Below are 23617 nucleotides of genomic sequence, written 5' to 3'. Positions count from 1 at the left end.
TTCTTTGTCTCAAAGGATTAGCTTCCTGCTTTATGTGCATGTGACACACAAGAACCTTCGCAGTCCTATAAGTGAAGTGTCAATATGATGTGTGTATCAGATGAGCACTCTGATCATATGCAAGTTTACTTGGAAGTAAAGCTAACTTGAGTCCAGGAAGACATCACTCTTTGAACATATACTTGAGTGCCTTGGAGCAGCATGTCTTGCTTTTGCTGGTCAGAATTGAGCAGTAGAACTTATTAGAGGGCCCATCTAGCAAACTTAAGAAGTGAACCTCTAATCAGGCAATCTGGGTCTTGCTGGCTATTGAAACAGGCCTTCTAAGATGGGGTTGTGATTTTTCAGCTGGTTGTACGTCAAGAGAAAGTCTGAGAAGCTTAAAACTTTAAAGAAAAGTGAACATGTCCAGTTTTGGGGTGGGGGAGGCATTCATTTTAACTTTCTTTTGGAACAATCTGTTAAATCTAGAATTTGTATAACTCTTTCTGTCACCTTTGTTCAGGGTCACACTGGTTGTGTCAACTGTCTTGAATGGAATGAAAAGGGAAAGTAAGTATCATTTTAAAACTTATGGGATGTCTGGATGATTAGCGTAGCACCACCTTCCCCCACCTGGTGCCCTCCAGTTGTTCTGGATTATAACTTCCAGCATTCCTGACCATTGGCCATGCTAGCAGAGGCTGATGGGAGATGGAGTCCCACAGCACCTGGTTGGGGAAGGCTGGCATATTGTGTGTCCAGGGCAGAATGGAGGAAATCCTGGAAACTGGGGTGTGCAACTGGTTTTATGATGCACTAGCTTACAGTTTGCTCTGTTGCAGTTCAGCCAAATGGCCCCTTTGTTATAGTTTTACCTCTTCCAGTGGTAATGTTTTATAGATGGGTTAAAAGATGAAATCAATTCATGTTGTGGCTAGTAGCTATCAATATCTACTAGCCACAACAGCAAAACTGAGATTGGCATGCACAAAGGGGTGGTGTACCTCTGAATACGAGGTGCTGGGGGTAAATGGCAGAAGCCATTGTCTTTATGCCCTGCTTGTGACCTTCCAGAGTCTGGTTATTGTTGGAAATCAAATGCTGGACTAGATGGACCTTGGCTTGATCCAGCGAGGCAATTCTTCCCTTTTTATACCATGCAGTGCAATGTTGTATTATTCAGGAAGAGTTAAATGCTGGAAGGTAGGAGTCATGCTGAATATGTCATACTGTAAGCCACATAAATTGACGGCCACACAGTACAACTTGGAGACTTTCTGAGGGCTGCAGAAATGGTATCTGCAGGCCATATTTGACATGACAGTTGTAAGGTTACGTTGACACTCCCTTATCTATGATTCAAGCCCTTGCATAGCAGAAATGTATCCTGGCGAAGTACTAGGCCACTCAACTAAATGTTTATAGCGGGCGTGGTGGGGTGCGGGGACCTGTGGCCCTCCAGATGTTGCTGGACTCAGAGTTCATCAGCCCCAGCCAGGGTGGCCAATGATCAGGGTTGATGGGTCTTAGAGGCTAACAACATCAGGAGGGCCACAGGTTCGTCTCTTCCCCCCCTCCCCCGGTTTTCTTGCCAAAGGGACGGTTTCTGTCAAAGGCATTGGTCAGAGCCCTTTGTTGTTAATTTGGTCCTGTTTAGCTCCAGACCTATTCCATAACGTAGGCCACCTTCCAACATTTGTTAGCAGATGATTTACCATCGTCTTGTCCATTTTCTGTTGAATGTTGTTGCCAATGGCGGAGTCGACTGCTTCTGCTCCTGAGTTCCTTGCTTGTACTCTGCAAACCTTCTAGATTCGAGAGCGTCCATGCTGCACTTGCACCTGAGGGCTAGCTGCAACTGCACGGGGAAGAACTTGCAAGGTCACAGCAGCCTTTTGCAGGCCGTCGGTGCAGCTAAGCTTGTAACACTTTGTCTCTCTTTACTTCTCAGCTTGCTGGCTTCTGGCTCTGATGACCAGAACGCAATTGTGTGGGATCCCTTGCACCGCAAAAAGCTACTTTCCATGCGTACAGGACACTCGGCAAACATATTCTCTGTCAAGGTGAGTGGGCTTTGGACAAAGTGGTGAAAGCCAAGGGGAGGGGAAATGATCTCCTTTAACAGTATATATTATAACTAAGGAGAACTCAGCTTTTTAAACCTTTAGGACTGGAGAGCAGAGTAGACAGTTCTGTGACAAATCCACTCTACAGTAGCTCTGGCCCAGGGTTAGTCCAACGCTGCCACACACACACCCGATCTGGTGCCCTCCAGAGGTTTTGGATTACAACTCCTAGCATCCCTGACCATTCGCCATGCTGGCTGGGGCTAATAGGAGTTGAAGTCCGAAGCCTCTGGAGGGCACCAGGTTGGGGAAGGTTGGTCCAAGGCATTCTGAGGCAAAACATCCAAATCGTGCCCCCCACACAAACACAAACTAATCATGCTCTTGTGCAACTCCTACCCATTTCAATGGCGCTTGTGCAGGAACATCCCAGTGGGTTGTGTCTAATGGGCTAATCTCGCTGTCTCTCCCATCCTCGTTTTGTAATTGGCACCCAGAGTCCATCACCTGAAGCAGCTACCCACCTTGCCTCATGGTTAGGCTGCCTCTGTTCGGACTGTTTCACAGGAAGTTCTGCATAGGTTCTGTATAGAGCAGGGGTCCCCAACCTTTTGGGACCTGTGGGCACATTTGGGAATTTGAGACCATTCTGTGGGCACCACCACCAAATACCTAATCAGTGGATCGCCGCTTTGGCATCTACCTGTTGCATCTATGGATCTTAGGCTGTGTCTTATTCAGCAAAAACCCATTTCGTGTCTATTGGACACCGCAACATCTCTTTAATAAGGGATTGTCTAATTTGGCTAATTGCTGGTGGTGCAATACTGCTATTGCTTCTTTTAAAGGTATGTACTGGCAATGTCCAGTAGTTGCTTCTTTTGGGGAGGAGGTTATTACACAGATCAATTTTGTATTGCAACAGTCTTTACCATTCACTGACTTACATGCTCCTTTAAAATATTTACTTGTTTCATGGAAATTAACAAATGGTCAGTGTAAATGGTTTCTTTGCACCCTTTTGACAGCTAAAAGACTGATGTTACAACATTGGAAGGATAAACACTAATCTCCTATAATGCAATGGATTGAGGACCTTATAATGCTTCCAATATTTGGATGGGTGGCATAAAAGACGCCACTTTCAATTGGATACTTATTTGCATATTTGGCCCACTTTTTTTGAAAACCATGTATAATTGCTAGAAAGTCGTATGCATTTCATTTCATACAAATCCATGGGTGTATATTTTAAAAATGGGAGTAATTTTTTCCCCCAGCTGCTTGTTGGCACCACACTGAGGACCCATTTGCATGCTCTGTGTTGGGAACCTCTGGTATAGAGCTTTCCTCACTTCCTGATTAAGCCTACCAGTGGTGCTTCTGGCATACACGTAACGGTCTGCATGGATTTTCTTGCACAGCTACTTGCGTGCTCACTGCCATTTGTTTGCAGTGGCCAACTCCCATGACTGGTTCATCCAGCGCACATTCACTCTGTGCTATAGAGGAAAGAGTGTCTGCAGAGATTGAAAAGCTGCACTTGTAACTGTCTGGCTCTCCTGCTAACAGCAGAATGGTAGTAAATACATGGTTGGGAGACCACTGCTTTGAGTATCTTGCTTGTTTTCCGTAGTTCTTGCCGCATACGGAGGATCGGATCCTCATCACTGGGGCTGCTGACTCCAAGGTGCACGTCCACGACTTGACTGTTAAAGAAACCATCCACATGTTTGGGGATCACAAAAACCGAGTCAAGCGGATTGCCACAGCTCCCATGTGGCCCAACACCTTCTGGAGTGCAGCTGAGGATGGGCTGATTAGGTACAAGCCTTTTTCTTCTGACCTGAAGAGCAATAACTGCTCTATCTCTTCCCACTCAGGTCCCCCGAGGACTGTGAGGTTCGCGAGGATGCTGAGATCTCTCTCTTGGCCATAAGTGCAATTCCCAGGTTTCTTGGAGGGGTGGGGTGAGAGCCATAAGTGTTAACCCAGTTTTAGTTTGTAGTATAGATATAATGCTGCCTTATACCACAGCAAAACGCACACACACAATTGCCTGCTGTAACTGGTAGCAACTGTCCAAGGTCTTGGGCCCAGGGCTGATGGATGAGCCAAGATCCTTCAATCGGAGATGCCAGGAATTGAACTGGTGGCCTCATGCATGCCAGGCATGTACTCTACTGTTAAACTATAGGCCCTCTCTGTCAGACTTTTCATCAGAGGTACCCCAGGTAAACAAAAGCACATAAACTAAACCCAGGACTATAAAGAAGGGGGTCAATGAAGTCTGGGTGTCTTGGCTTAATTCACTACATTCCAGAGTGGGTTGATGTGCAATGCCTACCATTGGCTGCATCTGTCCTGTGGATTACCTGCTAACCCTTCTATTCCTCCTTTTAGACAGTATGACCTACGAGAGAACAGCAAACACTCAGAAGTCCTGATTGATCTGACAGAATACTGTGGACAGCTTGTGGAGGCAAAGTGCCTCACTGTCAACCCGCAGGACAATAACTACCTAGCAGTGGGAGCCAGTGGGCCATTCGTACGGATCTATGATATACGCATGATCCACAACCACAGGTAATGAGGACTAACAGTGGGGCTAAGCTTTCAAGAGGAAGGGGCAATAATGATGAAATCCAGAAGAAAGAGACTTAAGTGCCAGTTCACACAGTCTATAGAGGAGGTAGCAAATTCAAATTCTACAGGGGGAGTTATGTTTTAACAGTCAGAGATGGATGCACCCAGGACCAAGCCTGGCCCTGTTAATGGATATTTTCATCTTGTACAACCTGAGAATGTGGGCAAACCGCTTGGAGCATTGAGGCCTACCGTATGTCCTCTGGACCCTTGCCCATCCTGGCTGTTGGAATCTGGCAGAGCTGGGCTGGATTTATGACCTCGAAGGTAATCGATGCTTCTCTGAGAAAGGGGGTAGTTCCTGCCAGTCTTAAGGAGGCAGTAGCGAGAACCATTTCGGAAGAAAAAACAAATCTTCAAGGGCAATGACCATGTAAGTGTTCAATCTTCCCTTTTTGAGCAAGGTGTTGGAATGGATGGTGGCCTCTCAAATTCAGGTAGTTCTGGAGGAAACTCGTTATTTGAATCCATTCCAGTCTAGTTTCAGGACGGAAGCAATCTTGGTCACCTTTGTGGATTACTTACATTAAGGAGAGCGCAGTCCTATTAGTTCTCCTGGACCTCTCGGCTGCTTTCAATACCACCGACCACAGCATTCTTCTGGGGTGCCTGGCTGGGTTGGGTTTGGGAGACACACTGTGGCAGTGGCTCTGGCCCTTCCTGGAGGCTCGGTCTCCATAGATGGTGCTGGGGGATTTCTCCTCTGCCCTGTGGCATATGGGATACCACAGGATTCAGTCTTGTCCCCATACTTTTTAACTTCCACTGCAGGGTGGGGTGTTCTCTGGAGGTTTGGACTGTGATGTCAACAATATGCTGATGACATGCAGCTCTGCCTCCGATTTCCACTTCCAAATACCAGGGAGGCTGGAACTCTTGGACAAGTATGTTGGAGGTGGTTTTGGGATGTATGAGGGTGGACAGGTGGAAGCCTAATCCGGACAAGGCAGAAGTGCTGTGCGTAGGGCAACCAGCTGATGTGGGTACATGGGTGCAACTGGTTCTGTACAGAACTGCATTCCACGTGAAAGAGGAAGTTCATTGTTTGGGAGTTCTTCTGCACTCAACACTGTCTGTGGAAGCACAGGTGGTGGTGGCAGCCAGGAGTGCTATTTACCAGCATAGGCTGGCGTGCCAGCTGTTAACCTACCTAGAGAAATCTAGCCTCGGTCACGCATGCACTAGTTACACCCAGACTATGCTGCCGTAATGCACTCTACCTGCCTTTGGAGACAACCCAGAAACTTCCGCTGGTGTTAGAATGCAGCTGCTCAGGTATTTGTCTGAGCCAGACAGATGATACTGCACGAATTCTGTGCCAGTTGCACTGGTTACCGGTGTGTCTCCAGACCCAAATCAAAGTGCTAGTTTTGGACTTTAAACTGTTTGGGGCCAGATTGCTTGAAGGCCCATCTGCCCACGTTTTTAGGTTCAGCATCGGAGCCTCTACTAATTGGCCCACTTCTAACATCATTTAGGTTGGTGGGCCCTAGGGGCAGCGCTGCTCAGTCATGGCCCACCCTCATGGAACTACCTCTCAAGGGATGTTTGGTTGCCTCCCTCGGTTGTGGCATTTAAAAAGGCTTTCAAAACCTACCTGTTGCAGAGGCTTTTAATTTATTTTATTGCTGTAGCTCTAGGAATGTTTTATATTGGTTAAACTATTTTAATGGCTTCGTGTGTATTTAATTTTTTTAAACTTTTATTGTAATATATTTTATTCACCAGCTTGGGTGGACTTGGTCCAGAAACGCGGCACTTAAATATTTAAACAAACAAGCAAATTAGCAAAAACTGCAGCAAAAACAAAGTCTTCTCACTATGGCACCTTTAAAGGCAAACATTAACTGTAGAGTTGACGAGGTTTGTCTTCCTGCACTCGCCTATCTTCATCCCACACGTAAAACTGCTCCAACTATGTGGTGGAACAGTCAACTGTCTGCTTTGCTGTGGAGGTAGCTACAATGCCCTTTGAACTGACAGTCCATCAAGGGTCATGTGAGTCGGTCCTGTTGCCCAAACCTTAGGAATCGTCTTAGTTGTCAGTGGGTGTATGTGGTTGCTGCAATGGGGCAGACTCTAGAAAAGTATTCATTTGCAGCAGAAGTGAGACCTGTAGCATGTTTTTAAAATATTGAGTGATTTTATTGCAGCACATGGTTTCAAATAAAAAAGTCTGTTTTCCTGTATTATACAATGTGGACAGAAAAGGTGGCAAATATATTAATGTGTACACATGCATAGAGGAGACTGTTTGTTGGGTGGGGGCAGTTTTACCATGTGAGATAAAGGAATGTATCTTGTTTATATTTTAGCTATAAATGAAAAGACCACAGTAGAATGCTAAAAGATCAGTTTATCAGTGAAATGAAATCATACCCAACCCTTGTTGTATAGTGCTTAGTGGACTATGCCTTCGGCATACCTGGATAGGAGATATACCAATGTTCCAACATCCCAACGCCTTTGTATATGTGGGGGTCCACAAATAGAGGACATTATTCATCATGTATATCTTTGTGAACTGTATGCCAGTCCTAGCAAAATATTTCTTGCACCTTTGGTGGGAGGAATGTCTGATAGAACTTTGGCTGAGCAGTTGTGCAGACTACTTGTAGATATGCATCCTTATGTAACTAATCAAGTAGCCGTATTTGCAGTGGCTGCTAAAAAGATTAGAGTAAGGGCCTAAAAACTGTTGCTGTAGATTGTGCACATGAAGAACTGATCTGAGTAGCTTGTTCAGCCTTCCCCCCCACCCCCGTAATTGTCACTCTTTTGTTGTTGTTGTTGTTGTTGTTGTTGTTGTGGCAAAATTGTAAGAACCCTTGGTTATATACAATAAAATCAACTGAACTATATAGGGTCATTCCATGTCAAATCACCCAGTGGTGGTTGCATGACCATTTTTTAAAAAATATATAAATTTTGAACACATGTTCCTACATGTATTGGTAGTTCACCATGAATTTATTTTTATCCCCCATAGTTTTTCTAATACACCATTTTTCCAAAGTAGCGCCCATCAATTTTTGGAAATTTTTACATTCATACAATCATCAATATCTCAGAGCCTATTTAAGCTAGAGACTTGGTTAAAAAAAAATCACATAGCTCTTGAAATGAGCTACATTTCATCTCATATACATTCTATTCCTATTTTATTACCTTATACCTGAAATTTGACTTGAAAATTATGGTTATGTTTTTTTAAAAAAGCAGTTTCTGAGCTAATTTTTTTTATGCAGGGGGAAAGTATCAGGCCTGATATTTCCCTCTTTCATTGTACTCTATATAGACAGTATACGCATGAAGTTTCAGGCCGGATAAACAAACTGTTTTTTAAAAAATGTTCATGCAACTATTTAATTTTAAATTGATTGATTTCATATGGAGTGACCCTATAGTGCTTAGTTCTTATGTAGTAGAACCTAGATGTCCTCATACCCAATGGGAACTAAACTTAGGGTTTTTTGGTTGGTTGTTTTGTTTTGGTGTGCAGCTGCATTTACTTGTCTTTTTTCTCCCCTCTGCTCCCCCTCTAAGTGTCCCCACTGTAGAAATCTCAATTGTAAACTCCTTCAGACAAGGATCCCATGCTTATCAATAGTGATATATAAATTAAAAAGTTTTTGAACTGTGAAACCTTAATATGATTTGTTACACTACACATGCTCTTTGTGGCAAGGTTACTGTTTGAATTCCTGATTTATACCAAACGATGATGTCAAATGTGACAGACAGAGTCTTGTGGCACCTTAAAGACTAACAAATGCATGGTAGCATAAGGCAGCCTTCCCCAACCTGGTGCCCTCCAGACGTATTGGACTACAATTCCCAGCATCCCCCAACCAGCCATGGGAGTGGTAGTCCAATACGTCTGGAAGGCACCAGGTTGGGGAAGGCTGGCATGGTTTCGTGGACTGTAGTCCACTTCCTCAGATGCAAGAAGTGTTGTCCTTCGTTATGGTTTTGGGGGGTGATTGTAAACTGTGAGGTCAGGGGGAAATGAAATGCAGAAAGTACAGTGATAATTACTCTCTGCATTTCATTTCCCCTGGACCTCATTGTTTCCAATTCCCACCCATCCTAACGTGTGTGTGTGTGTATGTGTATATATAAAACAAGATACTTGCAACCCAAGATCATACCATTGTAAATCAATGTGTTGCATTACCTGCAGTTGCCTTCAAGAAACCACTTTTCAGGAGCACAGTTACTAGTGAAACATACAGAGCAATCATATGGCCACTAGATAGGGTCTAGACAGCCATAGTATTTTTCAGTTCTCAGAAACCTCGCTCCCCACCCCCTCCCCTGCTGCCCCGTAGGCAGCGCTGTTTGTCCCCATCTCCATGCTCGTAACTGCAGTGTGGAGCAGGGAAAAAGGGGGCGTTGCTGGGGGTGGGGTGGGGTGGGGAGGGGAGGAGACCGCAGAGGTGTTGTTATGATGCTTCCTCTCTGGCCTCTTGGCTCCCCGTCCCGTTCCAACATCCATAGCTAGACAGCTAAAGTTGACTGTCTAGCCGCAAATGCAGGGCAGATGGAGCATGGAGGAGAGGCTCCTCTCCGTGCTCCGTCCACCATGCATTGGATAGTCGGCCACCTCCAAGTTCAGAGTACTATCCCCATAGGATTGCGCCCTTGTTGAATTAGGCAATCATTAGCACTTCTACTAATGTGGTTTATTTAATTGAGTGTAAAAAAAGGATGCAATATGTAGGGCAAACTACAATGGGCCTAAGAACAAGATTCTGTAACCACAAATCTGTGATTATACCAAAAAAATTGGAGTAGCCTGTTGCAAGTCATGTCAACTCACCTTCTCTTGGATTTACAGTGGCTTCCAACAGAACAAACAAAAAGACAGTAACACGCTTGACAAAAAGGAAAATTTCTGGATCTATAGACTGAGAACTCTTAGTCTCAATGGCCTTAATCTGGAGGTCAACTTGTAGGCATTATACCACTCATACCTCTGTTTTTTCTCCTAAGGGACTTTCATCTCCAGGCATTCCAAACTGCCACTCCTGATATCCATTTAACAGCACAGCTACTGATGAGGGCAGAAGCCAAAACGTTTAGCTTTAATATATTTTTTTAATACTCTGTTGTTAGTCTTTCTGTCTTTCATATAGGCTGCTGTAGTGTGTTCTGTGTGGAGCTGCCCTTGTACTTGGTTCAGAAGCTGCAGCTAATGCAGAATGCAGCAACCAGGATGCTCACTGGAGTACCTAGCTATACACATAGTACACCTATTAAAACCTGCACTGGCTGCCTGTTAGCTACCGAGCCATGTTCAAGGATTTATTGTTGACATTCAAAGCCCTAAACAACTCGGGGCCAGGTCAGACGCAAAGTGACCTGGTCCCAAATTGAACTTGGGGCCAGGTGTATATAGCCTTCCCCTGCATACACCAGATCGATCCCTGAGATCTTCTGAACAGGCCTTATTGGTCATTCCATGACCAGCAGTATATCGTCAGGTAACAGCGCATAAGCAGGCCTTCTTGGTGGTGGCACTCACCTCCTGGAACATTCTCCCCACATGTGGTTTCAGAGCTGGAAACTGTGGTGAGTTTCAAATGCCTCTTAAAAATGCATTTGTTCACTCAGGCTTTCCTTGTCTTGTAATCAGTCATGACACTGCTGTGTTTCACTGCTTTTGTTGTAATGTTTTTAAAGTATTGTTTTATACTGTTTTTATATTGTATTGTATGAGTTTTTATGTAAACTGCTTGGAAATCTTGGGATGCAGTTTAAAATACCTGTAACTCAAGATAACATTTCATGCATTTGGAGTCCCTGGAAGCTCATGCCATAATAAATTTGCTAAGTTTTTAAGGTGCCACAAGACTGTTATTTTCTGCTGCGACAGACCTAACATGGCTGTGCACCTGGAAATTAATATAACAAACTAATTCAGAGGCCTCCTGTTCAATCAGTCCTCTCCCCAACCCCACCAATAAATATACAGACTTCAGGGGATGTCCCAGTAAACTGACATATTCCCCCAGTGGTTTCTGTATGGTTCCCTTTTTAATATAACTGCTTTGGCCTTCTAATGTGTCTTCTCAAGAAAAATGGCATTTTTCTTCTTAAAGAAACAAACAGAAGAGAAGACTAAACTTTTCCTCTCTCTTGCCTAGAAAAAGCATGAAACAGAATCCCACCGCTGGAGTCCATACGTTCTGCGATCGACAGAAACCTCTCCCAGATGGTGCAGCTCAGTACTATGTAGCAGGTATGACTTTGTAGCTGGTGCCTGGTTAATATATTCAGAAAGCTTGGTAGTTTTGCTGGCCCATTAAGGTGAGAGGTGCAGTACACATCAGCAACTTCAGGTGGGTGGCTAAGAGAGCAATTCTGTGGTCCCTGGGAGAGTGTCCCAGGTACCATAGGGTATTTTGGAGTCTTCCTCTCAACACCATAGACACTCCTATGACCTCGGGAGAGGGACTCTGAGATCTGATCCCTCCTCCTGCTCCTTCACAGCTGCTGCAGAAAGAACCATGGTGCCTGGTTTCCGAGATCACAAAAGCAACTTCGGGGGTGTTCCAGTGGGCAAGGAAGGGAGGAGAGGCTGGGATCTGCAGAATTCTTTGGTCTCTCCAGCCCCACCCCAGCGCTGCTCCTCTAGATGGGCTTAGAGGCTGTCTAGAGAGAAAAAATGCAAAGAAGGATGGAGAGGTGAACATCACCTCAGTTGCTCCGCCCACCCTGCTGGTGGCAGCCCTGCAGGGCACAGGATATGTGGAAGCCTCTGAGATCAGAGGCTTTTGTGCAATGGGTGGTAATCCAGTAGGCTTTCACCCTCAAACATGGATCTCATCAGCTGTAGAGTGTGCTTGCAGTTTGAGTTGCAGAGCCCATTCTTTCACTGCTGATGCACAGAGGCCGGCATAAATCTGAGGTACTGTTCTTACTTTAAAAGATCTTGGTAAGCTGTTGCTAACAGCAGACTGAAGTAGCATCTGTTCTGCCAAGCTGTACTGTTGAGCTATGCTTGGATTTCTTTCTCATCTGCAGGGCATCTTCCAGTGAAATTACCCGACTACAATAACCGGCTGAGAGTTCTGGTAGCTACGTATGTCACCTTCAGTCCCGATGGTACAGAACTCTTGGTCAATATGGGAGGGGAGCAGGTAAGAAGAATACTAGGTCAATTATCCATTCCAAACTGGTGGTGGAAGGAGTTTTGGTGGTGGCATTTGCTATGCTTCCCTACTTTAATTCTTTGTTGTATTGGGCACCTTAAATTGGAATGGAAGGTCACTCAAATTATTTCATAAATAAAACTCCAGTGGGTCAGGGTCAGCATCATTAGGGTGGTCTTCAGTCCACCTACAGTGCAGAAAACATTGCAAAACTGAGAAACATGGAGTACTCTGAACACTCTCTTTCTCTTTCATACATAACTAGCTGATATATCCGGCGTTGCCCGGGATGTAATTTTGTCATAGGTACTATATGTTAGAAACACACTAAGGTAGGTTTACGCTTCTCGGAAAGGCTCCATAAGAAAGATTAAAAGGAAAATTTAGGAGATTTTTTGTTTATTTATTAGAGTCCAGCACAGTGGTTGGTTTGACATGAAGCCCCATCATAACACTGCATTAACACTATAAATGGTTTCAGGCTTATGGCACATCATCCACACAGAGGGTTTTTTTTTTTAATGCTTTGTAAGCCTTAATGGTCACCAAAATCTTGAAATATGTCACAAAAAACCTAATCCTATTCCAACCCCATTCTCTCTCACACACAATGTGCCCCCAATGGACACCGCCTACAGCAATGTAAAACTGAAATTCACATCACCCTACTGTGCCCCCCCAAACAAACACTGCTCCATGTCCCATGTTTCACCAAAACTTCTCCCTACTTCAGTGTGCTGTGTGACAGTGATAATATGACAATGTCACGTACTACAATGTGATGCACCAGCCTACCAACTACCAGCTAACTTGCAAATCCTTTACATCAAACCCCAGCTACACACTCAGCTCAGTAACCTGAAAAAATGTCACCTCTGCCACCTTATATATTGAACTCTGCCACTTAGGGCTTTATTCATGAAAGAGGGAATTGCAAACTTAAAGCCAAAGAAGCTGAGTTGGGAAAAATCCTCAATTCAGCTACACGTAAAACTCTGCTATTTTGCCCTTTATTTTGCAATTCCTCAATTCCCCGCACTTCACTCTTTTATGAATAAATCCCTAAGTCTCCACTCCAGTGTGTCATCCCAGCCCCTCAGACAGGCGAATACACACTGCACCACATTTCACATTAGTGTTAATCACACACCACTAACAGATACATCTGGCATTGAAAGGGGTAAAGATATTTAACACTGACTTGCTTGCTCGCTGGATATTGCAGGAAGAGGGGAGAGAAACTAAATGCTCTGAACAGTCAGAAAAGAAACCACGAGTAAAGGGGAGGGAACAAACGGCAGCCAGCCAATCCAAGGTGAAGGAAGTCAGAGTGCATGGGAGAGAGACCAATAGAATGAAAGATGGCCAATAGGATGACTGGTAGCTGAAATCAGAAACCTGGCCTGTACCATGATTGAGAGGGTGTACTTGTTAGTAAGGGAAAGTATAATCAAAGTAATAATGTAACCCAGTGCCTCCTGTCATACACTCTGGCAAGTGAGAATGTGAAGTAAAAGCGGCAGCACTGTAGGGCCCAAATGGCAGGCTCAGTGGGCCCCTACAGTGTGAAAACACCCAGGGCAGCTCCCCCTTATTTCCTGCGTTACAGACAGCCCTGCAGCCAGCCACAAACCCACACACAATTTTTGACTTTTATATATATAGAAGATAGAAGATAGGACCCAGTGATTTGTTGAAGAAAGCTCCATTAGATAATGCGAACTCAAAAGCTAGCAACACCTCAAAAAAACTACTGGAATTATTTCGCAACAGTTTGGAGACTAAAGAGGCACTGGTTGTGCCTAAGTGTGCATCAGAAAAAGAATGACATTTGAAATGGCATGGGCTGAAAGCAAACCATAATTTTGTGCACCTCGAGGTCTCTTTTCTTTCCCTGCATTTGGTGCCTTTCCTTATTCCCAAACCCGGGTTTGCTGCTACATAATCTGTGGAATGGCCTTTTTCATGGATGTTCAGCTGAATGTGTGAACTGCTGCTATTGAAAATTATTGTAGTCGAGGTCATGTTGGGAGACTCACCTTGGATGGCAGTTTCCTTTGCGCACGTGATCATTTGATGTATGTGGCAGTCATTAATGATCGGGCACGGGGTGATGAGCTGCCCCCGGGCTTTGAAAACTTGGCTGTTCAGGTGGGCATTTGGGGTGGGTTAGGGTTTTTTAAAGCAATGTTGTTCTATTCAGTTGATTATGTTGCATTTTGTGTTATTTGTATTGTACGCCTCCTAGAGTGGCTGGGTAGCTGGGCCAGATGGGTGGCTAATAAATCTAATAAATAAATAAATAATGGGGACCTCTCTCTCAGTCATGCTGTAGAGTGCTGTAGACAGAAGCACCAGAGTTTGTGCTCAGTGCCTCTTTTCTGGCCTCTCTGGGCTTGAGAGTTGCCTGAACTAAAGTGTTTTGGGAACTTGACGTGAAGGTTGTGAATCCTTTATAGGACTCAGAAAATCTTGGATGGTCTGGAAAAATGGTTAACAAGTTAGAACCTTACCCTTCCCAGGTACTTGTTCTTTGGGAAGCGAAGGATATACTTCCTTAGGTACCAGGGAAGTGTTGGGTATTGTAAAGAACAGCCTTCTCCAACTAGGCACCCTCCACATGTTTTGGACCACAACTCTCAGCATTCCTGATTTGGCTGTGCTGGCTGGGAAGAGATGGTAGTTGAAGTTCAAAACAGCTGGACAGCACCAGGTTGGTGGAAGAAGATGAAAATTATGTAGTCCCTGTCGACAGGGCTTACAGTCTACATTGGTGCATCCTGTGGCAGGTTCAGTGTGTCTTCAGTGTGTCTCTTTAAAGCAAACGAACAACTCATCCTTGGCTGAAGAGAAGTTGCCAACCCATATTTGTAGCATTTTTGTATGAAACTGGATAAGATTATCCGTGGTGTCTGCTCGGAATCATTAAACTCCTGCGCATGCATATGTGTCCTGCATTCTGATTTCATGTAAGCATTGTTACGCTCACAGATGTAGTTCTAGGGATTTATTGAGAAGTCTTTCTGTTCTCTGCCCTGATCAGGCAAACCTGCTTCCTGGGTCAAGCAAATGACTTGATTTTCGATTTCCAAGAGCTGATAAAACTTTATGAGATCTGTTCCATGATGTAGATAAAGTAGCCTCTTGGTGTAGCTCTGAAATCCATGTTTTTATTCTGGGGCCATCAATAAGTATTCAGTAGATCAAAAGCTGAATATGAGCCAACAATGAGATGTGGCTGCAGAAAAGGCAAATGCTATTTTGGTTTGCATTAATAGACGTATAGCTTCCAAATCCCATGAAGTACTAGTTCTCCTCTATTCAGCACTGGTTAGGCCTCATCTTGAGAACTGTGTCCAGTTCTGGGCACCACATTTTAAGAAGGATGCAGATAAACTGGAGAGGGTTCAGAGGAGGGCAACGAGGATGATCAGGGGCCTGGAAACAAAGCCCTATGAAGAGAGACTGAAAGAACTGGGCATGTTTAGCCTTGAGAAGAGAAGACTGAGGGGAGATTTGATAGCACTCTTCAAGTACTTGAAAGGTTGTCACAGAGAGGAAGGCCAGGATCTCTTCTTGATCATCCCAGAGTGCAGAACACAGAATCATGGGCTCAAGTTATAGGAAGCCAGATTCCGGCTGAACATCAGGAAAAACTTCCAGGCTGTTAGAGCAATACGACAATGCTTGGGAACCAATTCCCTCGGGAGGTGGTGGGCTCTCCCACACTGGAGGCCTTCAAGACAAGGGTGGAGAGCCATCTGTCAGGGATGCTCTGACTTGGATTCCTGCATTGAGCAGGAGGGTGGACTCTATGGGGATTGGACTTGTAGGCCCCTTCCAACCCTACTATCCTATGATTCTATGAGTTCTCAGTCAGACACCACCTTTCAGGGCAGGGAGGGACCTTTTTATTTTAATGCCCCTACTTGAGCCCATGTTTTATTTTACCCTGCAGAGGGCATGATTGCTTTCTATTAGATACATGTGTTGTTGTTTTTAAACCAACAGAAAGCCAGTACTTTCATGTGGATGCCTTATTCCTTGCTTATCATTTGGCTGCATAGTCTGCAACTGCCATTTTCATTTGTTTTCTAGGTTTATTTATTTGACCTGACTTATAAGCAGCGGCCATATACTTTTCTCCTGCCAAAGAAATGCCACTCTTCAGGAGGTAAGTGTGTTACACTTATCTTGAAGTGAAGTGAAGGGTCTTCATTGCTTTCAGTTCCCAAGGTATTTCTGTGTGCTGCTTTCTGGCTTTTTTGGAATTGTCTGCTATGTTTCTAGCCCTCATGGTGTCTGACATAGATTTCAAAATGAATATTGTAATTTTTTTGTTTTAAATCCTCCGGAATTGTGGCTGGGGGAGGAGGACACTAGCAACCCAGTTCCAGCAACTTTGCACAGTGCTTTATTCCATACAACTGTAATTTTAGTGTCTCCCTATAAACTATAGACACGTCAGTCCTTAATCACCTAACAGGTTTTGCAACATCCCACACACAGAGGGATGTCTTTTTTCTGCGTGTTGCTTTGAATATTTATCAGTTGTCAATTTTGGCTTCAGCCCTATTCATGGCATTCATACGTGCATTTTGTAATAACACATAAATCAGATATGCAAAATAACTACAGCTTTCCAGCTGATACTTCAGATGTGGCTGCCAGGGTAGGTAATTTATGGCATGCTGTGGCTTTGTTAAAAGCCATGGCACGGCAGAGGGTAATGCAAAGCAGTACTTACAACTCAGCCTTTTGGTTGAGTTGTAAGTACCCAGCGTCCAAAGCCTAATTGCAGAGCAATAAAACCAGGTGTTTGTAATGGATAGAAGCTTATTTGCTTAAGAGGGAAAGGGCTGAGAGAAGCATATAAAGCAAAACTAATTGGCTTTGAATGATCAATACAGATAACAGAACAATACTGTGAGGCCTGTCCTTTCTCAGGGCTGCTTCCATTTGTAAGCAATATTGGTGGCTTCATATTGCTTTCAGCTCGGGATGCCTATCTCTCCGTTCAGGGTTTCTCTCCCATTTGGAGTAGAGGGGAAGTGGAGTCTTAAGCGTAATGCTAGAGTTAAAATAATATCAAGCATCAACTTAAACTAGTTTAACAGTAACGCTTCTTCCATGGGGAACTGCGGTGGTTTTTTGGAGTTGGGGATCTGTAACAGCATTTTCAGCACACTTGCTGAATTGTGAGTCCTAGGATTACTTGGGAGAAGCCATCACAGTTACATTGGTACAAAACCGCTAGTTCATTGTTCAGTAGTTTTGTTTAGTGTAGCCGTGCATATGCCCTTAAACTTTTCACCGTGCTTAAGAACGAGTAGTAGCTAGGACGTGCCACTTGGGGGCGCTGTTTCCCCATACCTGCATTTCACCCAAAACACGTGTGGTGAATTGGAAAAGGCCAGTTACAATTGCTGGTTAGGTTTGCCCAGCCTTCCACAACCTGGTGCCTTCCATGTGTTTTGGACTTCGACTCCCATCAGCCCCAGCCAGCATGGCCAATGGAAAGGAATTCTGGGAGTTGTCGTCCAAAATATCTGAAGCATCTGGGATTCCCCTTGCATACTGTAGGCCACAGCACTGCACGCATCTAGGTCTACTGGAACAACCTATATTTTGGGGGTGGGGGGATGCAACCTTGCACAGTATATGCACAGAATATATTGTGGGCAGTGAGATCCAGTTGACTCAGTGAATTCATGGTTAAAGGGAGTGAGTTGTGAACCAGGGAGTGCTACTTAAAATCTTGCCCCTGTAATAAACGTGCTAAGCAGCCTCCAGCAGGCTACCCACAGTCAGCATCACATCTGCAACAAGGGAGCAATAATTTGCCTTACTGGGACTCTTGTAGGGACTATAGAGATGGGGAATGCAAAGTGCTACATGAATTCTGTTGTTAGTGAGGGTGTGCACACGTGTGGGGAGTCAGCACATGGTGCTGTTACATCTGGTCTCTTTCCAGGTCGGTAAGTCCATGGAATTGAAAGGCCAAGTGCACACAGGATGCCTCTTTATTTGCTGCTTGCACATGTCTTTTTAACTTTATGACCCTCAGAGGTGCAGAATGGGAAGACCTCGACCAACGGCGTGTCGAATGGCATCCACCTCCACAGCAACGGGTTCAGGCTGTCTGAAGGGCGAGCGCACATGAGGTAAGGTGACCTCCTTGTCTTACTAACAACATCCACTCTGTGCCTCTGTGAGGAGGAGGAGGTGTTGGGGACAGGGTTTTCTGCGTTTTTAGCCCAAACGGTGCCCAGAACGTTATGGAGCTTTACTTGCAGAGATTGAGAGCAAGAGCTAGCTTAGCTAGGAACTGCACCTATTGCTGGAAACCGTAGCCACTGCCCCAAGTAGCAGTTTTGTTCTCCTTGCTGTCCTGCAGGAGGTGGAGGTGGAGGAGCTGGGCTTCCTGGGTATGCATCATGCACATGCACCACTGCTCCCACTTTAGCTGCGATAGGAACACGTCTCTCCTTTGAAAAGAGTGGCCTTATCTGTACCGTGCTCAAGGCACTGAAAAGCAACTGAGGCTTAATTTTAATCTGACGCCCATCAGGGTTTAGTCATACAATCTGCAGTCTGTGTTCGGGTTTTGCCATAGGCTGTGTGAATAAATAGCGAGGAAGGGAGTGCTGCTGAGTGCTGGGTATCTTTTGCCTTGCCACTGAATTGTCACAACTGGTCCTTACCTGGACCAAGGGGAGAAGAGTTTCCAGGCAGAAAGGGGCTCTTGCTCTGGCATCCTTTTGCCGAGAGAGAGAGAGAGAGAGAGAGAGAAGAACTGGAACAATATGACCAACTGCTGGGGACCAGAAAAGATTCCCTCCCCCCATTACGCCACAGTGTAATGTTGGCTGGGGGTGACAGGAGCTGCAGTCCAACACATCTGGAGGGCACCAAGTTGGGGAAGGTTGCCTTACACCAACATACTCTATCTGCGTTGTGCCTTTCTTGTTCCGATTTTAATTCGGCAAACCTAGCTGTATAGCAGGGTATGATAAAATGGAGGTGGGGCGGGGGTTCCCCGCCTGGGGCTCTCTCTGCCTTGTTCCATCTTTCCCGGTCTTTGCAGTCCACAGGTGGAGCTGCCTCCCTACCTGGAGAAAATCAAGCTGCGGGCCAACGAGGCCTTTGCTTGTCAGCAGTGGACTCAAGCCATTCAGCTCTACAGCAAAGCTGTCCAGAAAGCCCCCAGCAATGCCATGCTGTTCGGAAACAGAGCAGCGGCCTACATGAAGCGCAAGTGGTGAGCAAACGGGACCTTTTTGTGGGAGGCTGGCAACGCCAGCAGCACCAGGCCTGCCGCCTCGGGCAACAGATGCGGGTGGCTGGGGAGCGGCAGTGGAGGACGTGCTGCATGTAGCGCATGACTTGCCCTGTACCCTCCAAGCTAGCCTGCTGCCGTCAGGCGTGGCGGTGAACACTGTGCCAGCACCACTGTCAAAGGAAGGTTCAGCTGCCGGTCCGGCCAGCTTCTGTACGTGGAAGGGGGGGCGCCGTCTTGTCCTGCGCCTCAGGCAGCCAAGTGTCTCGGGGCGGCCTGAGAAATAAGCCAGTGCTGGGCACCCTGCTCTTACCCTTTCCTAAATCCCAGGGAACATGGAGATAATCGCCATAGGTGACTCCCCACTGGCTTGTGGATTCACTCCTCGGCTGTCCTCTAGGCAGAGGAGCTGCATGAGCTTCCGTCTGGGTCAACAGCCCTAGCCCTTGCCTTCTGGCATTTCTGCCCTCCCAACAGGAACAAAAAAGAACATCTCACTTTCCCTGTTGGGAGAACCGCTGCGAGCAGTAGCGCCCTACATTGGGGCCAGGTATATCTTGGCTATCGCTGTTCTAGAAGGAAAACAGAGCTGCTTCTGTTCTGAGGGACACGTGGAGCCATTTGTGGCTCAGTGGCAGAGCACATGCTTTGCAGGCAAGGAGTCCCAGGTTCAACCCCTGGCCTCTTCCAGGTCAGGCTTGGAAAGAACCAGAAGGTCACGGCCGATTGGTGTAGATCAGGGCTAGGGCCTGTGTGGCCCTCCAGATGTTGCTGGAATGCAGCTCCACCATCTCTCACTATTGGCTGGGACTGATGGGAATTGCAACCTGACAACATCCAGGGGGCCACCCATTTATCATGCCTGGTGCAGACAACGCTGAGTCAGATATCTGGACTAATGGTCTGAATTCATACGAGGCAGCTTCCTATGTTGATCTGGACAGAAATGTGCTTTTGGGGGGCAGCAACGGAGGACAGGATCAACATCCAAGCTTTGTCCGCTGCAAGGATCTGTTTGTGTCCCCTTTGCAGGGATGGGGATCACTACGATGCTTTGAGAGACTGCTTAAGGGCCATCTCCCTGAACCCCTGCCATCTGAAGGCGCACTTCCGCCTGGCCCGCTGCCTCTTTGAGCTGAAGTATGTGGCGGAAGCGCTGGAGTGTCTGGATGACTTCAAAGGAAAATTCCCCGAGCAGGCGCATAGCAGTGCTTGTGATGCCCTGGACCGGGACATCAATGCCGCCCTCTTCTCAAAAACGGATAACGGTGAGGACCTACATGACAGCATCTCCCCCTCCCGCCCCGAGTGTCGGCGAAGGCCCAGTCTCCTTCTCTCGGCCGTGCAGGCCTCGGTGAAACATTACATTGCTCAAGACTATGCAGCAGCAGCACTGAACCTTGTGTGTTTCTGTGCCTGTGTGCTTTTCGAAATGGGGGAAAGCAGGTTGTGTGGGGCAGGGGTGAAGGTGCCATTTAGATCACAGAAAGAGCATCAGTGGGGAAAGGGTTGAACCCTTCCCTCCTTCCGCCACGAGCCTGATCCCATTTGGAGCCCCCTGTGGCTACGTTGAAAAGAAATTAAGGTCCCCAGCACCTCGTCTGCTTGGGCTTGATTGGAGCATGAGGACGGGCTGGGCCTGAAATTCCTGGTTCAAACCCAGCTCGGTCTTCAGCTCAGTGGTCGGCCTTGGAGAAGTTGCTGTGCTGCAACCTCTGTTCCCCGCCTGTAAAACGGGTGTGTGTGGAGACGGTCTTCCCTGTGAAGTAGGACAGCCTGGTAGGTAGTGAGGCTTTCTGTCCTGTTGAAGACTCAGAAATCAGTAACTTGGCATTTAACTCTGCTTAGCGGAAGACAAGAAAGGGAGCGGCCCCATCTGGCTGCGAGCGACCGGCCGCAAAGATTCCATCTCGGATGATGAGATGGTGTTGAGGGAGCGCAGCTACGACTACAAGTTCAGATACTGTGGCCACTGCAACACCACCACGGACATCAAAGAGGCGAACTTTTTTGGCAGGTACGGGGACCTCTCACGAGGTCAAGTGCGGTGTTTCTGTTGCATGTTGTTGCGCACCCATCCATCCACACTGCCTGTCGAATGTTCATTTAAAGTGTTTTTATCCCACTCTTCAGCCAAAAAAGGCTCCTGGAGCTGCTTACAGTCAATCAACAAAAAGGACAGTCCCTGCCCACATGGTGTATCATCTAAAAAGGCATGGCACACAAGGAAAAAGGGACGAGGAGGGAAGGGCGGGGGGAAGCAGACTGTCAGCAGAGCTGGTGGAATAGTCCTTCTTCTCCTCTCATCTCCTGGGGGTGGGGACAGTCCAACCAGAGCAGGCCCTGAAGTTCCCTTTGCCTTCTCCTGCCCCCCTCCCTCCCTTCTCCTGAATAGCCCAGGGTGTGGAGTCATAGAATCATAGAATAGTAGGGTTGGAAGGGGCCTACAAGGCCATCGAGTCCGACCCCCTGCTCAATGCAGGAATCCAAGTCAGAGCATCCCTGACAAATGGCTGTCCAGCCTCGTCTTGAAGGCCTCCGGTGTGGGAGAGCCCACCACCTCCCCAGGTAATTGGTTCCATTGTCCTATTGCTCTTACAGTCAGGAAGGTTTTCCTGATGTTCAGCCGGAATCTGGCTTCCTGTAACTTGAGCCCATTGTTCCGTGTCCTGCACTCTGGGATGATCAAGAAGAGATCCTGGCCGCCTTCTCTGTGACATCCTTTCAAGTACTTGAAGAGTGCTATCATATCTCCCCTCAGTCTTCTCTTCTCAAGGCTAAACATGCCCAGTTCTTTCAGTCTCTCCTCATATGGCTTTGTTTCCAGTCCCCTGATCATCTTTGTTGCCCTCCTCTGAACCCTCTCCAGTTTGTCTGCATCCTTCTTAAAGTGTGGTGCCCAGAACTGGACACAGTACTCCAGATGAGGCCTAACCAGTGCTGAGTAGAGGGGAACTAGTACTTCCCTGGATTTGGAAGCTATGCTTCTATTAATGCAGCCCAAAAGAGCATTTGCCTTTTTTGCAGCCACATCACATTGTTGGCTCATATTCAGCTTGTGATCGACAACAATTCCAAGATCCTTCTTGCTTGTAGTGTGGTTGAGCCACGTATTCCCCATCTTGTAACTGTGCATTTGGTTTCTTTTTCCTAGGTGCAGAACGTGGCATTTATCTCTATTAAATTCCATTCTGTTGTTTTCTGCCCAGCGCTCCAGTCTATCCAGATCACTTTGAATTTTGTTTCTGTCTTCCAAAGTATTAGCTATCCCGCCCAATTTTGTGTCATCTGCAAATTTGATCAGCATTCCCTGCACCTCCTCCTCCATGTCATTAATAAAAATGTTGAAGAGGACTGGGCCCAGGACTGAGCCCTGCGCTACCCCACTCGTTACCTCTCCCCAGTTTGAGAAGGTCCCATTGATAAGCACTCTTTGAGTCCGATTCTGTAGCCAACTGTGGATCCACCGGATCGTTGTTTCATCTAGCCCACTTTGAGCTAGTTTGCTCATCCGGATAGCATGGGGCACTTTGTCGAAAGCTTTGCTGAAGTCGAGGTATATGATGTCTACAGCATTCCCACGGTCTACAAGGGAGGTTACTTGATCAAAAAACGAGATCAGATTTGTCTGGCAGGACTTGTTTTTGACAAATCCATGTTGGCTTTGAGTAATCACGGCATTGTTGTCAAGGTGCTTCCAGATGGATTGCTTTATCATCTGCCCCAGAATGTTCCCAGGGATTGATGTCAGACTGACTGGTCTGTAGTTCCCAGGTTCCTCCTTTTTACCCTTTTTGAAGATAGGGACAACGTTAGCCCTCCTCCAGTCATCTGGCACTTCCCCCATCCTCCATGATTTCTCAAAGAGAATAGACAGTGATTCTGAGAGCCCTTCTGCCAGTTCCTTTATTACTCTAGGATGCAGTTCTTCTGGCTCTGGAGATTTGAACTCATTCAAAGTAATTAGGTGTTCCTTGACCTATCAATCTCAAGCTGCAATCCTGCCCCTTCAGCCTGTACTTCGCCTTTCCCAGGGGTGACATAGATCCTCTTTTGGGAGAAGACTGAGCCAAAGTAGGAATTGAGCACCTCTGCCTTTTCTTTGTCATCTGTTATCATTTTGCCATCCTTATTTAATAGCTGAACCACCATTTATTTCCTCTGCCTTTTACTATGCACGTAGCTGAAGAAAGCCTTTTTGTTGTTTTTAGCATCCCTTGCTAACCTCAGCTCATTCTCAGCTTTAGCCTTCCTGACGCCATCCCTGCAATTCTGTGCTATCTGCCTGTACTCTTCCTTTGTTACTTGGCCTTCTTTCCACTTTCTATATGTGTCCTTTTTTGTTTTCAGGTCATCCCTAAGCTTTTTGTGAATCCACATTGGCTTCTTCTGTTGTCTTCCACCTTTTCTTCTTGTTGGAATTGTTTGTGATTGTGCCTTGAGAATTTCCTTTTTCAAAAGCTCCCACCCATCTTGGACTCCTTTTC

General features: G+C 46.2%; 1 protein-coding gene across 2 annotated transcripts in view; it reads left to right on the top strand.

Moving 5' to 3' along the window:
• Positions 1–23617, top strand: part of WDTC1 (WD and tetratricopeptide repeats 1) — a 44419-nt gene that overhangs the window by 12625 nt on the left and 8177 nt on the right. For both annotated transcript variants that reach the window (XM_084815766.1, XM_084815767.1), the window contains 11 exons: positions 506–552; positions 1934–2045; positions 3685–3872; positions 4452–4634; positions 10844–10938; positions 11724–11839; positions 15950–16025; positions 17919–18015; positions 18939–19112; positions 20163–20398; positions 20979–21147. In XM_084815766.1, the coding sequence (XP_084671892.1) occupies positions 506–552; positions 1934–2045; positions 3685–3872; positions 4452–4634; positions 10844–10938; positions 11724–11839; positions 15950–16025; positions 17919–18015; positions 18939–19112; positions 20163–20398; positions 20979–21147 (1493 nt within the window). The remainder of the gene's footprint in view (positions 1–505; positions 553–1933; positions 2046–3684; positions 3873–4451; positions 4635–10843; positions 10939–11723; positions 11840–15949; positions 16026–17918; positions 18016–18938; positions 19113–20162; positions 20399–20978; positions 21148–23617) is intronic.

Source organism: Heloderma suspectum, chromosome 10 (genome assembly GCF_057233095.1).
Source record: "Heloderma suspectum isolate Gila_16-S chromosome 10, 16-S_ref, whole genome shotgun sequence".
Taxonomy (NCBI): Eukaryota; Metazoa; Chordata; class Lepidosauria; order Squamata; family Helodermatidae; genus Heloderma; species Heloderma suspectum.
The sequence above is the reverse complement of the archived record's forward strand: the minus strand, read 5'-3'. Positions and strand labels throughout refer to the sequence as shown.